This window comes from Python bivittatus, unplaced genomic scaffold (assembly GCF_059951505.1).
Source record: "Python bivittatus isolate LINGU-HERP-01145 unplaced genomic scaffold, Pbiv_v1 ctg000700_np1212, whole genome shotgun sequence".
Taxonomy (NCBI): domain Eukaryota; kingdom Metazoa; phylum Chordata; class Lepidosauria; order Squamata; family Pythonidae; genus Python; species Python bivittatus.
In genome coordinates, this window is record NW_028277098.1 from 35,506,497 (window position 1) to 35,523,344 (window position 16,848).

Here is a 16,848-nt window from a genome sequence, read left to right on the forward strand (position 1 = left end):
AGTCCTACACAATTTAATATAATTTCTTTCTAAAGCTTGGACTGTTATGAACCACAGATTTAGCAGACACTAGTTCTCAGGGCTGAATCCTCTGTCCTTGACATACTTGTATTTTCAGTCTCCACCCCCCCCCCCCCTTCCTGGTACATATACGAGCACTTTTCATTCTAGATGCCTTTACTAAGAGTTACATTTTTGAACCATAAAATGTGACAGTTTTTTCTACTTGTAGATACACATAATGGGCATTTTATGATGCATTATGACTGTTGGACCTTGCATTTATGCTGAGACCAAGAGAAATTTCATTTTCATAAAAATACATTTTCCAGATTTTTGTTTACATGGTTAGAAACAGAATTCTTTGTAATACTTTTGCTTGGTTTAGTCATTATTTTTGATCATGATTACCCAGAGCTTGATACAGTTACATTTCATACAAGAAATTTATTTGGCAGTCTTTTTTGTGATTGAAGCTAGAATTCTTTTCTTTTCTTGTGCACCCAAGAATTCAACCAAGAATAGAACTGAACTGAATATGATGTGCTTCTGAGTAGCCAAGCATAAACTTTATTTTGTCTAACATTCGGTCTGTACCACCAGTCTTCTCCATTTATGAGCAGCAATTGTTAGATTTCTAAGGCAAAATCCAGAGCTCCAAAGCAAAGGAGGGACCCAAAGAACCAATTACAGGAAGATGACAGAAGGAGCAAGAAGCAGGTCTGACATCAGTACTTGGAACCAGACTCATGTGTTGTTTCTAATGCTCATTTTAATTATTTTTGCTTAAAATAGACATTATTCTTAAATAAGCTGATGCTAATTCCCAAATTAATATGTTGAATACCAGAACTGCAGAAGCAAACTCCTTGTTTTTCCTGTGGTTGTGATGGTGTTGTGATTGGTGTTTGAAATGTGAATCTACACATCTCAAAGTATCTTGTTTTCTAATTAAGGTTGACAAATAGTTTTGTTTGGTTGCTGTTTTATTTATTGCTCTAATCTACCAGGAGTCTACGTATGTAGCTGTAAAGCACAGAATGTGGTGGAAGGGCAGGAAAAAAAAAGGCTAGGTGGTGGTAGCTTGTGCAATTAGAGCTATAAGCTATTTAAAGCCTCATGACTGTCACTATCACACCATAACCCCATTCATTTCAGGGTCTAACGTCATCTAGTTCCATGATGACTAATCAAAAAGTTCATCAGTTTGCTAGCAAACAAGGAAATATTTCTAACAGTATCAATCAGCAATGCATACCAGGGCTCAGTTTTGAGCAAATACTCCTTGCTCTATGTTTAAATTGATATTTTTCTGTAACAGGTGATGTTATGATGACTTCATCCATTAAGAATAATGGTCACTTCCTTATCACCCAATGCAAACTGATACTAGAGATGTTTTAGGATTTGTGTTTCTTCAGAGTGCAGAAAATCTGACTACTTGATGTTGCAGCTATTCTAATATTTATTTTTCTCAAAGTTTTTGCTGCTGCGTTGTTGTTTTTTTAAATGTTTTATCTGGCAAAATTCAGGCTTCTGCACTTCCAATAGATTTTACTGCAGCAAGGTGGATTAACAGCAGCCATTGTGTTTAAAATGCATTAATTTAACTTCTGCAGGCCATGTGGTATTTATAATCATTGTACAGAAAGTTTTTTGTCATTTTAGCCATGGTAGCAAAAAAAGCAGTCTTATATTGTCACCTTCTTGGTTTGAAAAAAATAAATGAACAACTGGAAGCTTTTTTTTTAAAAAAAAAAAAGTCTTCCACACTCCAATTTTCAGGTACAATTTTTACATTATATTTGCTTAGATTAATATTTTGTCTTCTGAGTCTGCATGACTGAGTCCATTCTAATTGTTTTCAAACTGTCTTCATTTATGTCTCATAAAAATAGGAAGATGTAGGCTGCTAACAAGTTGACAATATTATCGACACATTTGGCATTGATATTAGTACACTTCTGTTGTGTGACAATTATTTTCCTTAGCATACCATATGGTAAAGAAAATGTTTTCATTCACCCACACATGATGAACATTTTCTTGCAAGACACATACAGCTTTTAGAAGTCACAAGCCTAGCATTTCCCAACCTAGCAAGCATCAAAGGCCTCTTTTAAACTTTATGTAGGTAAGATCTAGTGTTCCCGTTCCTACTGCCATGACAAGAGTAGCTGAAAAGACAGATGGGCAGCTGTGCTTTACTGGCAGAGTTCCTAGAGCCTTATTCCTGCTGTTTCAGTTTATTAACATCTTTTTAAAGTTGCTTTCATAATGCTACCAGTAATACATTTTAAAATCTCTCATCAATAGTCTATTTTTGAAGCCATCTCTCAGGTCATTCCACTCCATCACTGAGAAGGCCGGTAACTCAATAATGATAATGCAGATGGCATAAAGAAGTTCTTTATCACTATTGCATGTTATTATTATGACATTATCATTACCTGGATTTATATGCTGCCTCTGCGTGGATATATCTGGATATATCTGTTTAAATTCAGACATGGAGCAGCTTCTGACTTATGTGGAATCTAAGATGTAATTCTAACTTTTGATTGGCTTGGAATATTTCTGGGGGAATTGTTCTGGATTCCATTACACAATGTACTATTTCCAAACACTAGATGTAAATTGAGGCCTCAGAGTTGTTCACTGTCAAGAGCAATTACTTTGGACATGGCCAGAGATCTGTTTTGTCTTTCTGTGCTAAAGCACTTGAAGCATTTACTTCCAGATGGACTAGGGACACACTGATGGCCTATGCTAGGCCCAAAATGTACTGCCTGAGATGAAATTAAAGGGGAGGATAACTGCTTTTTGAACCAGGGTATGCCTTTCCCCCTGCTGAAGTTATCCCCATGTTCTCTCCCACTGAATGTTCCCTCTGGCATACTTTCCTAACAGCAGTAACACTACCACTTACCCTGCACATGGTAGCTGGATGGCGATGTATTGTGAAATTGTCACCAAACCACTGGTGAGGAGATCAATGTATGGGGCTTGCCCCAGTATTCCTCCTATCCTGATGCACTACCCAAAACAGTGTTTTGAATCTGCCTAATAGTAGTCTCTCCTGACTTATTTCAATACCAGGGACCTCAGGACATGCTCAGGAAATACACATATCGTGGAAGTGTGTGTTCTCTGGGCTGAGAGAAGAGATGAAAAGAGAAAAACTAGAGCCTAGTTACAGAGGCCAAATACAATTAAATGATTTACTGTGTTCATAATAGAGCTGTGCTCTGTCTTTGTATGAACCCCAATTATAGCATGGATTGAAGCACTTTGGGGCAGTTTTAAACTCACTTGAAATCTCTCTGATTGAAATTTATCCACAGAACTCTGATTACATAGTTATGGAACTTAGCATGTTAGCAAGGGCAATACAGTGCATCAAAAAGGCTGAAACAAGGGGTGTTTTTTCACTTGCTAATGTAATACCTTGGTAGAGGGAGAAATATCAGTGCTGAATTTGTATATCAATGAGTTTATGCTCAAACTGATTAGTCATCCCCACTGCAGCCTTTTGAATGTATGACATTGAATGTATGGGGGATGAAGAGAATGGTTCTCTCTTCTTCTTTAAATGTCTCTCCATGTAGTGATATTCTTGATCCTCTTTTTTCCTTTCTATACTTCTTCATCCCTTTCCTTCCTCTCTTCATTTTACAATATGTTATATTCCAATCTTTCCTCCATTTTATGTAAAGACATTTCATCTACTGTATACTAGTTTTTAGCTTAGTTCTCTCTCTCTCTCTCTCTCTCTCTCATACACACACACACACACACACACACACACACATATATGTATGTGTGTGTGTGTGTGTGTGTATATATATATATAATCTTTTATTATGAGAAGCCTTATCTTACTTTCACTATGCAATATATATGTGGGTGTCTTTCCCCTCCTCTCCCAGCTCCAACTGGACCAGAGTGCGTGTGTATCTTGGCACACAGACATTACCAGTAGAGTGACCAAGAATGGGGAGAGCAGGGACAAGGCTTAATCAGAGTGTGCTAGTGAAAGGCTGCTAGCTTTGGAAATTCTCCAGAAGTGGTCTGAGCTACAGGCTGCTATGCTCAAAGGACAGGTAATCTAAACTCTTCCAGTAATTTCTGGGAAAATGGCATACTTCATCCCCTCACAATGATATAATTTTTCCACAAATTTCATCCCATTCTGTAAAAATAAATAAAAGGTTAACATACTATTGCTACATTAGCAAGCAAAGAAGTCTTGTAGGAGGAAGAATAAATGCCATAGTAAAGAGCGAGCATGCAGAGAAAATGGAGGAGCCAAAGTGGAGGGTCTGCAGAACAACATTTTCTCCAAATCACCTTCAACCAAGGCAGTATTACTTTATGATAAGGTCCCAGATTAAATTTATGGTATTCTCAGGCAAGACTCCAAAATGCAGAATAGATCCTCTCAGTCAATGTAAACATTATTGAGGCAGGACTGAGATTCTGGAATGTTGTAATGTACAATCGTATAACTAAAGAATATTTTTCTTGTGAGCACGTGTTTGTATGAAATTACTGTTCTTTTTTTACATTTGCTGCTGCATTTATCTTACAGTAGAATACAGCTTTAGTTTTACTTGTTAAAAACAATGAATTGAAAATGGGCCAGCTTGCATTTTTGAGAGCCATCGGAAATGCTGGCCAGTGTTTCATCTTGTTTTCTAATCAATGATTGGAAAATGTCCACTGTAAATGGTGCATATAGCCAATATCTGATTATGGTAAAGGTGGAGGACACAAACACTATTAGAGCAAATAAAATTAGCAAATGATTTTAGCAAATGTCTCAATCCTTCTATTTAATAACTATCCAGTTTGTGAGAAGAAACCTCTCTACTAATCTCTGCAGTAATTATTTTTTGAAGGATTCTTGAGACATCAACTTGTTTAATGCCAAGGGTTGATGGGGAAAAGGAAACAGCTGCTTTATGAGATTTCTCTTCTTCCCCTTGTGGAAGTGATGAGGATCGGTGTCAGTGTGCATGCATACACACACACACACACACACAGACAAGCTTCTTTGCAATCTGTAGTCTCTGAGAAAACAGATGCAAGATGAAAGAATGTTGTCTCCAGAATGTCATTGACCGGCATAAATGCTATTGACTCCTGAACTCCTCTTTCCATTGATCTGAAAATAGCCTCAGAGCTGGGGAGGTCTGAATCTGAAGAGAAATGAAATAAAATAGTTCATCTGTCTTTTATTGTTGCTCAAGAGTTCAAATAAGTCAGTCTTCCTCAATCTGCTACTTTTCAGAAGTGTTGGATTTCAGCTCTCCATATTATCTAGCCATGATGAATTTATATCTACAAGGATCAGAATTATGCAAGTCATGGTCTTCCCAGTGACACTATATGGAAGTGAAAGTTGGACTTTAAAGAAGCAGGATAGGAAGGGCATTGATGCTTTTAAACTATGGTGTTGAAGAAGACTCCTGAGAATATTGTGGACAGCCAAGAAAACAAACAAATGGATCATTGAAATCAAACCAGAGTTTTCACTCAAAGCATAAATGACCAGGCTCAAATTATTGTACTTCGGGCACATTATGCGAAGACCCAGCTCTCTGGAACAGGCTCTAATGCTGGGAAAAGTAGAAGGAAAGAGAAGAAGAGGCGGATGGACTCAGTTACAGAGACAATGAGTGCACCATTGGAAGACATGAAAGAACAGGTTAAGGATAGTTCATCTTGGAGAAAATCTATCTATGTGGTCACTAGGTGTTGAAAATGACTTGATGGCACCTAATCAATCAATCAATCAATCAATCAATCAATCAATCTTATCTAGCCAGCATCACCAATGTTCATGGTAGCTAAAGATTTATGGCAGCTGGTTTAATTTATCTGTTGGGCTCTAAGTTGAGCAAGTCTGAAATATAGTTTGAGGAATTAAAGGTATACTATTAAGAGGGATATCTATCTATCTATCTATCTATCTATCTATCTATCTATCTATCTATCTATCTATCTATCTATCTTCTATTTATAATGCAATTCTATATATTTTTTCCAGGAATATATTCTCTAGAATATTGCAATGAGGTTTATTTCCAGTTGTCTGTGTGCTTAGTACTCAAGGCTGAATAAGAGAAGAAAATATAGGCTGGGCAAAGCTGTTAATTTCCCCCCCCCCCATTTTCATATTTGTTTTCTGTATAACTAAAGTCCATGTTTTATTTTATTTATTGTATACTAATTATCATTCAATCCCACTTCTCTGTCATCGCACCAAAAAAGTCTCTCGAAAGCTGTTTAAAATTGCTGGCTGTAATTCAGCAGTGAAATCACACGAAATGAGCTCACCCCTGTATATTCACAAGACACCTGGCCTCTGATTTCTGTCTGAATCCATGTGATTTTGTTCACCATATATATTTTGCACATGGGTTAGCATATTTAGTTATGGTTTTCCCGATATGAATTATTGATTGTCCATATCACCTGAAATTGCTTACAGAATTCATTATTACCTACAAAGCTTTGGCACCTACTGGCTCAAGGGTGCAAGTTTAAAGCATACAACCAAAGGATGATAGGAAATGCTGCTGCACATTTTTAAAATGCACACATTGTTTAGAGAGCACTCTTGTGAGAACATGAGGCACTGCAAGGCTGATGAAGAATCTAGAGGTAGAGCACTTTAGAAACTGAAGTGTAAAAAAAGAGACTACTAGGCAAAAGCAATTTAAAATAAATACTGTATGTTTAATAAAGGTACAGGACTTTTGTTGGGGATTTGGCTTCTTTAGAAGATTCATACTGAAATGGAACGTCATGAAAATCTGGCACTCCATATATAAAAAGATTCTATAGTATAATTCTAGAAAATATCCATACAAATAATCACTGATTGCAGTAAAATGTTATTCTGTTCTACGTCATAATATACCCCCTGCCAGTAGATTCAGCTGTTATAATTCTTTTGGATACTACACTATGTAATATTAAATGTTTCATACTAAAGACTTAAAGCATTTAGGCTTTTTATTGTCTTATACTACATCTTGATTTGCTGCAATTAAAAGACTTAATTCCCATCTGTTCCCTGGTCTTCCACTTAATTGCAACAGTATGTACCTTCAAGAAGCATGCAGGATATTTTATTTCCCTTTCATAAACTTTCAAAGAGTTTTTGGCAGTAGGAAAGTAATATTGGTAAGGAGATAAAAATATGTTGGATTTTGTTAATAACTTTCTGTGTTTATGCATTGATGAATTGCATTTTTATCTTGCAATCCTTAGAATCTTGTGACAGAAATTGCTTTGGATGGATTTCCTCATACTTGTTGAAGCTGAGTGAAGGCCTACCATGCTTCCATTTAGCTGTGAAGGGTAAGGTTCCTGAGGCTCAAACTGCATGTTGCTAAACAATTTTTAAACCTTTTTTTTTCTGTGACTTTTTTTTAACCACAGCTGTGGAAGCAGTCTCTGACTAAGCAAAAGAGAAATGTGTACAGTGGTTTAATTCTTTCCTATTTTATACCATTCTTTTAGTAATTCCATAGATCGGTAAAAATGTGGCTTATTTATATGTTGTATATCTCTTTTTCATCTCAGTGGGTAGCAATATTGGGTTGACCTTATCTGGGTCTAGAAGTTAAATAGGATCAAGACTGGTTAGTACTTGGACATGGTACTGTCAAGAAATACCTGGGCTGTAAACTGGGAATTTGAAAAATGCCATAAAAGAAAACAGTAATAAAATGTTGACAAGAAATTACATGGATAGGTCCGTGAAGTCACCAGGAGTTTAAATGAAATCAAAGGAGACTTAACTTTCTTTCTTACTGTAGATTAAAAAAAAAAAAAAACCCAGCTCAAGGATGTAATTTGATACTGGAAAAGGACAGTAAGGTACAGAGTTAATGAGGTTCCTTCTTTCTCTGCTTCTGCTCCAGATTGCATTAGGTTTAAACAAGTTTCACAAAGGAAATATGCTATAATGCAGGAAGTATATACCCACCTTCTATTTATTGTGTTTATCTTGGATTTTATTTGATAGCAACAGACTAGCCTCACAAGAGAGGAGGCAGATGATTTTTTTAAAAAGTTATAAATTATAGTACTTATCTGTGATAGGTTCCAGTATTCTTCAGACATTCTAGAAATGCAAATGTTGCAGCCTGTCTGGGATTCATATGCCTTAATCCACCATGTGTTGAAAGGTGACAGTGCTACACTTGTTTAATCTAAGGTGCCATTTTCTTTGGTATGGCTTCACACATTCAATAGTAAAATCCTTAGTGAGACACTGATTATAAGCCCATCTCACCCAATACAAGACAGCTTTATGTACTTCCATTCTAGCTGCCAAACAAAGTTGGGGAATCTGATATTAATAGTTACTGACATTATCAATAGGTAAGCTTCATTACTTGAAGTGTTGACACTCATGGTTTTCCTGAATGAGTATTAGAATTGTGAGTTGGAAGTTTAAGAATAGTCATTTTTCAAATATGGCAATGATAGCCTGGGTGCATCTTGGTTTTGCATAATTTAAGGAGAAGCTAATCTCTTGTTCCCATGTAAAAGAGAATGGCTTATTTCCATCACAGACTTGCATAAAAACAAAGGAGATTCTTAGAAAGATGAATACCTTGCAATATCAGGAACAACTTCTAAAACTGATCATACCTCACTCTGACATGCACCCACCATGCATTCTCACAAACACAAGGGACTGCTTTTAAAAAGAAAACTATTCAGGAGTTGATTTGCCAATAAGTCCTTTCCTTTGTGCTAACTTGTGCTTGTGTGGGTTTATGGGTACACCTTGCATATATAAAAGTGCAAATGTGAAAGACAGCACAATAACTCCACCTTAAAACGGTTCTATTTTTCCTTGCATGAAAGCAAAACAAAACAGGAGTGGTGGCCCCTTCAGAGTCAGCTAAGTTTTAAAGTGGGCATGTGTGTGTGTGTGTGTTAACAGAGGAAGTTTTGTTTTTGAATGAATTAAAAAAAAAAGGAAAAGGGGAGAGTAACTGCAGTTCTTTAAAAAAAAAATCACAGGTTGTGTGTGCATGCACTTCCTTTGCACGTAAGGTCCAGGTTGGTATCTGTATGTGGCTACAATCAATGCCTTTCATTGGCTGTTCCTTATTATCTTGGTAGTTCATTCTCTTTTGCTTCTCTTTCGACATATATATACACATACATACATACATACACACACGCGCGCGCCCATGAGTGTGCGTGTCTGTGTGTCTGTCTCTCTCTCTCTCTCACACACACACACACACACACACACATATATATATATATATATATATATATATATATATATATATATATATATATTTTCTTCCTCCCTCCCTCCTATCCGCTCCCTCCCCCCCCCCGGTTTTCCTCTGCTCCAGCACCACCAGCACCAGCCACCAGGACAAGTTGCTACGGAAACGGCTGCATGGCAACCGGCTCTGAGCCTGGGGTCCGTCTGCTGCTACTGCTGCCGCCGCCGCCGCCGCCGCCGCTACTCTGGCTGGCTCATTCTCCCGCGCGCTTGCTTCCTCGCTAGATGGTGTGCGAGACACCCGAGACTAGACACGCTCCGGACGCGGCCAGCGAGAAGCTGAGCGAGAGAGAGAAAGCGAGAGAGAAGGGAGAAGGCAGCGGCAGCGGGAGCAAGAGAGCAGGAGAGGCGAGGAGGACGCGCAGCTTGGCCGGGACAGAGGAAGGAGGCTGCTCCCTGCCTTCGTGCCCGCCTGCCTGTTTCGCCAGGATCGACGCGGAACTAGAGCCGCGAGCCGGAGCGCAGCCTTCGATAGGGCATGGACGTGATGCTCCTGGTCCAGGGCGCTTGTTGCTCCAACCAGTGGCTGGCCGCGGTGCTGCTCAGCCTCTGCTGCTTGTTGCCCTCCTGTCTCCCCGCCGGTCAAAGTGTAGACTTCCCCGGGACGGCTGTGGAGAACCTGGTGGTCCGGAAAGGGGACACGGCAGTGCTGAGGTAGGACTCGCCTCAGTCTCCCCTCAGCGGGAAGCTTGGCCGGGTTGTGTTTGGCGCGCACCCTCCCTCCTTGCCTCCCTCCCTGCCTCGGTGTTGGCGTTGTGTTGGAGCTCCACATGCACTGGCGCAGCTCATTTCAACCCGGAAAGCTGAGGCTCTTTTTCTGGCTCCCCTGGTCTGCGGCACCCAAATGGGCCAAGCCGTTTGACCCAGAGTCTTCGGCCGGCGAGAGAGGAGGAGAAGGGGAGGCTTCATTCCACTTTGAAACTAGCACCTCCCTGTCGAGTGGGGGACAGTTGCTGTCGTCTGCTGCCCCAACCGTGACCCTCCTCCCTGCCTGTAGGTTTCCCTTTCGCCCCCCTCACTTGTCCAACGGGTGGAAAGGCGCTTCTCCCCCTGCTTTTGATGTGCCCCCCCTTTCGGTGGTACTTTTAGCTCAACTTCGGAAGCATCTCCTGGTTCTGCTCAGTGGACTCCCCTGCTCTTTCCCCAAGTATTCTGAGCAGACAGAGAGGGAGAGAAGATACGCAGTCAGCTCTCTCCTTGGAATGAGTTTGCAGCTTCTTCCTAAGGCATGTTTATCACACCCCTTGTTAAGCCTCTGAAAGCTGTGGCAGCTCATAGGAGAGCAGCTAACCCACTCTCCACCCCCCTCTGCACCCCCTCCCCATTTGCAGCGTGGCAAGCAAAGCGGCTGCAGTGCAGCGCGAGCCTTTTGTGCAACCTTTCTTCTCTGGGGGGAATGCTACGTTGGTACCCAGAGTTCTGATCTGTGTGATGCTAAAGACCACCCCGTTCTCCGGAACTGCCTTCCCTTCCCTGAACGTCCCATCCAGATCTTTGCTGCATTAACACAGACAGTGCAGCAGGCTCATGCATCTGGGCATGACGGTTTGGGAAGTGTGCATTTGAGAGATCTGATTTCGGGATGGATCCATAATAAGTACTAACCAGTGCTGAATGCCCTGTATTAGCCACCATTATTTATCTGGGAGCAGCTGTATGTGCTATATAATTGTTTAATTGGGCTATTCCAGCAAGCACTGAACTGAGCTGCAGAATAGAGGAAGCCCTGTTTTAGATCTTTTCATGTGAAGATGATATAAGAACTTGGGTTGCCACTTGTCTTGTAAATGCCGGACTCCCGTGCCCAATTACTGGATGCTTTGAAACTATAGAAAAGAGTAGATCCTGGTTGCAATAGAATCTGAAGGGTTCATTTTTTACTTAAGCAGCAGATGCATGAAAAGGTTCTGATTTCCTTTTTAGAATGCTAAGTTTGTTGATGGACGTTGGAATAGAAATGACTGATGTTCAAATTACTTCTGTGGGAGACCGGCTGATGCTTGTCTGTAACAGGATCTGCAGTGCAACCTTTCTGTGCCTGTGTAGCGTATTGCTCAGCAGTAACAGTTCCATGAGTGTACAGAGAAGCATGCATGTGGCTTAACATCCTTGGCATATAGCCAAAGACTTTTTATAGAGAAAAATCAAGCTACACTATTATATTTATACGATTTGGTTTTTGTTTGAGTATCTGCATGTATGTAGTAACTGATGTCTTTTGAAGGAGCTTTTGAATTCTACATGGTAACAATTCACTAGGTAACAGAAAATTATTTACCAATAGTAAATCTGTTTTCTATATAATTTTACAAATCTGTTTTGAGTTGAATAAATCTTCAGCCTAACACTCAACCTCCCCCCCACTTCAGCTTAAGTTTTAGTTGACATATTTTGCACATTTCCAAAATAATTTTCCATGGGAAAAAGTGAAACATGTTTGCTTATTATTTATGTTATCAATAATATCAAGTGAAAAAAATGCTGGTTGTATCTTAAACATTCATAGGTTGGCCTCTGCAGTAGTTTGAGCAGAAACAGCATGGTTATAAGATGTTGCTTGCTTCTGGTGAAGCAGGTACATAAAGTAACTTGATCAGAAGCATCACTTTCGACATACCCTGCAAATCCTTTCTTACTCCCCCTCCTCAACAAAACATAGATGAACATAGAAGATATTTCTTCATTGTTTCAAATTCTGATATTGTCAGCCCATCCCTATTTATTTTCCAGACTGTTCTCATCTGGTTGAGGCTGAGAACATATTCAGTGTCTATGCACTGCTGGCTGACACATTTTTCATCTGTGGTAATATGCTATAGTTACCCTCCATGGTTTTAGAATACATTGGAATTTACTGTTCTTGGTTTCCTCTGCTACAGACAGAAAGTAAATACAACCTCAATCGCTTTATTTACAGTACTTCCAATGTAAAGACAGCCATGGATCAGAGTTGATGAGATGAGTTTTCTGTTCAGGTTAGAACTCAGAAAAGTGCTAAGTGAAAATCCTTAAAAAAGCCTTTTAATCCACTTCCATCCTCAAGAACTTTACGTTTAAACTAAGCCGGTAATGGTGCCTTTTCATTGCTAGATTATGCTTCTATCACTAAAACATATGTATTCCTTTAGGCCTGGTTATGAAGCTAAATACATTATATAAATGCATTTGGCATTTTAGGGTCAAGCAATCATTTTCATCTCATACTTTGAAGAGCAGGAGTAACAGCTTTTGAAAGAAAAGATACCAGTGAGAATAGGATACACTACACAATTTTGATTAAAAAAAAAAAAACCACAAGCAACTGAGTATAACTAGAAAAGGCAATATTAAAGCTGTTAGAAAACATGGATATTTCTTAAGAAACTGAATATTTTGTACAATTATATTTCCTTTTGTATTTCTTGTGAAAACAGAGTTGACCTATGTGAGATCAATTTTGCAACAAAACTGCTTAAGTTAACTACCAGATACAGACTTTCCAATGGTTCCCTGTAATTATGACAGACTGGGCCAGTTTAAATTAAAAAAAAATCCTTCAAACCTTAAATACTTACATTAATAACAACCTAAGCAGTCTCCTGCAAATACAAAGAGGAAAAGAGGAATGGATATTACAACTATTTCTATGGATTTGTTGATTTATTCAGAGGAATGGAGTATATTTTCTTTCAATTATCCTACACTGGAATATTACTTTTTAGATTAATATATTTTGATTGCAGAAGAAGTGTGATAAGCATAAGGGTATATTACATCAATCCTTTACAGTATTGAGGTTCTGTAAATTAAAAAGAACCCACTGATTATATAGCATGCATTCATACATATTTTTTTCTCTATTCAGGGTCAAATTGTAATAAATGGAAGGAGATGCTGTGCATACTCACCCAATTGGGATACCTCTAATTATAAAACTATATGACTGCTGGGAGCAAGTAGGATCTGTTTGAAAATGTTGAATCTCTGAGTCATTCTTCTGGTGTTTTGAGTCAGCAGTTTGGTTGTTTAATAAAAAGATAGTTGTGCTAAATAGATACAATATAGTGGTGCTTTTAATTATCTTATTATCTAATAGTAGAACTCTTACAGAACGGTTAGACATTTCACATTAAAATTTATACAAATGCCTTTGTACAATGGTGATGACAGAATAGTACTTTATGAGATATATATGCAAGCCAGCCAGCTAACCCAGGGAAGTTTGCCGATATGCTCTGGCAGTAGTTTTTTTCTAGAAAGTAGTGTTTAAAATAGGTAACCATTAGTGGAGTTCTGTGCCAAACTTTTCCTTAATACACTGTGTAACCTTGATTGTATGACTTCTCAGTGTTCCAAGAAGGATAACATTTGGTGACATGGCATTTTATTTTAGAAGTATAGATTGCAGTCTTATTTTCTTGTAGAAGGTTAAGCTGCTTCCTAGCTTCTCATTAAGGCTGCAACCCAGTGAATACCTAACATAGAGGAAGCCCTGTTGAACAGAGTGAAACATGTTTCTGAGTAAACATGTCAAGGATGACACAATTTTAAAGAACACAGCTTTGTTTTCGTAGGGCTGAATAGCAATGCAATACCTAATAGAACTGAATAGAAGTGAAATGAGTTCTAATTTGCAAAGAAAGGAGTTGAATAACCATAGATTTTCAGCATATCTTACCATTTTTAGGCAGAATTCCCCATTCTGATGCAGTTTAGCTATAGGCCTGCATGATGGGAATTTGAAGAATTAAAGGGGCGACACATCCAGAGGCACCAGGGGGCGTAGGTTAATTTTCTAAGTGATACAACATGGTGGACAGGGAAATTTGTTCATAGACATTCTTATAGATTGTCTATGAACAAATTAGGATGAAGGGTTTCACTGAAAACCTGAATTTAATAACATTTTGCTACAGGCTGTTCAAATGTCAAAATCCCTTTTTTTAAAAAAAACCTGATATAATAGTATAAATGTAATCAGGCATGAGATGCACACATTATCACTTACATACTCTCGATCATCCTGATTAAATTGATAGTGGGTATATGCATTTTGCTTTCAATATTTTAATCCAGCTTTTCTTTTAAAGGAAGTAACTAAAAGTAGATCATAGTGTGTTTATTAAAATGTAATAATAAATATTTACATAAAAGAGGTAACTTCCAAGTTCCACCTCAGTGCTTTTATCATGAAGTAAGTCAGAGGACTGTCATAACATAAGGAGAAGTATAGGTCTATGTTCAATGGTCCTGCCATCACAATGAGATCACCTGCAAGAAGAAGTAGAGAGGTTTGAAGTGCGGAGCTTGCTCTGCTTGTAGGTTCTCCCTATGAATTACAGACCAGATTCTCCTACTGCCAACACAGAGGTGGCATAAGCATGGCCAACCAAGGGTATGAATGCTAGGCCAGCAGCAATAAGGGGGTGTCCTGTACTTTCTTTTGTATAATTATCATTGTATATGACTCAATAGCTAGACTCAGCTGTGAACCTATGAAGTTGACAAAACAAGTTCAGTTTAAAATTACTCATTCTGAATTTGATTAAATGAAGTGAAGAACAAAAACAGAAGATGAAAATGGCTGTCCTCAAGAAAGCTGTATCACAGAAAGAAAAGGGATAATTCTTATATTAATAGTGTTCCTGTATACATGTTTTTCCTTACTCCTAAACCAGACAATAGCTGCAGTTCGTTGCTATAGAGAAAATAAACCTGTTTCTCTCTATATCACCTTGTTCCAGCCACCAGTTCATTCCATAATGGGATTAGAATCCACTGAATGGGACTCAGTAATGGGATACATTACTGAACACAAGGAAATGCATTGCTCTTTGAGGACCCTTCAGTATATAGACTTATTCACTGTATTCTATCATTATTGTAAATATTTTTCTTCTACGCATAAATCCCCACACAAAAAGATTGCATCGAAAAACAGTATAACATTATTCCCAAATCATTTAATTACAATAGCAATAAAGTAACCTTAACTATCTTTAGAGCCCTTTCTAAAAGAAAACTTTATGTTATATCTTTTCTGATGCTTCTTATACAAGTTATACTTTCAACTGGGTGTTACCCAAATATCTGGAAATTCTAGAAATGGAAGCCTAACACATTTGGAGGGGAGCAGTTTAGGAAGATTACTCTAGTTTTCTGTTTTGTGATAGTTGGATTTCTTTTTGAAAAAATCTTCCTGGCTATCGACTGTTCCTTACTGCCACTAATTAAAAGCAACAAGTCTAGAACATAATGAAGGATGATTTTTGTATCTTACATTCATCTGAAGGAAGATATTTTTGCATTTCCATCACCAATAAGAGTTGTAAGCTTCTGATGCAGGCATAAGTTGCACATATCCTTAATAGATGAAATTTGCAAAACTTGTTCAAATGAGAAATAAATGAACCCCTAAAATCATGTAAATATGGAGTATGGTTTAATATTTGGAAGCATCCCCAATTTAATTTTATAAGTTATTTAAGATAATAAGATTTTCTTCTGAGCAAGACTACTCTGTTAGAAGTAATGTTGACTAAAACGTTAATCATGGCTGAACCATAGACATTTTGCATATAGGTTTTATACTTCAGAGAATCTATGTTTTGCAGTATTTATCCAAACTGATTAGTTACAAAACTGATAATAGCTTTTCAACCAATGGTTTTTAAGTTGACTTTCTTCAACAAAATGAAGCTACAAATATAGAATGAATTATTTGAATACAGTGGGATTGTTCATAAGGTATGTCCTAAGATGAATACACAGTTTTTGCTAGTCTATACCATTTAATGAATTTTATTTATTACAAGAATACAATTATTGCTCAAGAATTAAGCAAAGCCTAATAGATACCATTTTAAAACTGGGTAGGCTAAGAGTAAAATTTCTTTTTCCAATTCTGTGTTGTTCCAGACATCACTTTTGAAATATTCCTAGAAACCAGTAGTAAATGCTTCCTTAGAATATTGTGCTGTTTTTTTTCTTCTTTTTTCAATACCCATTTCCTTGACGTACTTTTATTTTAACCTTTCATGTAGTACTGTTATTAAGGGTAACCATGCTTCCTAGCTGTGCCTGTGTTTCACTGTATATTTTTATATAACTATAACTATTTTAGACTAGTTGCTATCTATTTTTATTGGCATGATTTGGTACTTTTCTCATAAGACTAAAGAAATACCTGTACTAGCAGGAAACTAGTTATGGAAACTCTGAATACCATTTTATTTTGAGGGGAGATTTATTTCTAGCAATTTATATTAAAAATGATACTGTAGATAAAAATATGCATTTAGGGGTTGATGCTTCATCCTAAATTGTTTAAAAGGAGAATATTACATGAATATGCAGATATTTGACACTTGTCATCAAAGGCCCTTTTGTATGTCCCAGTACCTGAAGAGGCTGCAATGGAGGGTACTCAACTTGTTTTCTGGGCCTGTATCTGCTTCCTTACTTATGTTTTACTAATTTGCAATGCAAACTTTCTGAAATATACTCTCTTTTTTTTGCCATGTGTAAGGTATTTAAAG

The 16,848-nt window shown here is 37.8% G+C and overlaps 1 protein-coding gene across 4 annotated transcripts in view; it reads left to right on the top strand.

Moving 5' to 3' along the window:
- The first annotated feature begins 9,548 nt into the window (after positions 1 to 9,548).
- NEGR1 (neuronal growth regulator 1) overlaps positions 9,549 to 16,848 on the top strand; it is a 566,285-nt gene continuing 558,985 nt past the window's right edge. For all 4 annotated transcript variants that reach the window (XM_088153540.1, XM_088153541.1, XM_088153542.1 and 1 more), the window contains exon 1: positions 9,549 to 9,985. In XM_088153540.1, the coding sequence (XP_088009666.1) occupies positions 9,810 to 9,985 (176 nt within the window). In that variant the 5' untranslated portion in view covers positions 9,549 to 9,809. The remainder of the gene's footprint in view (positions 9,986 to 16,848) is intronic.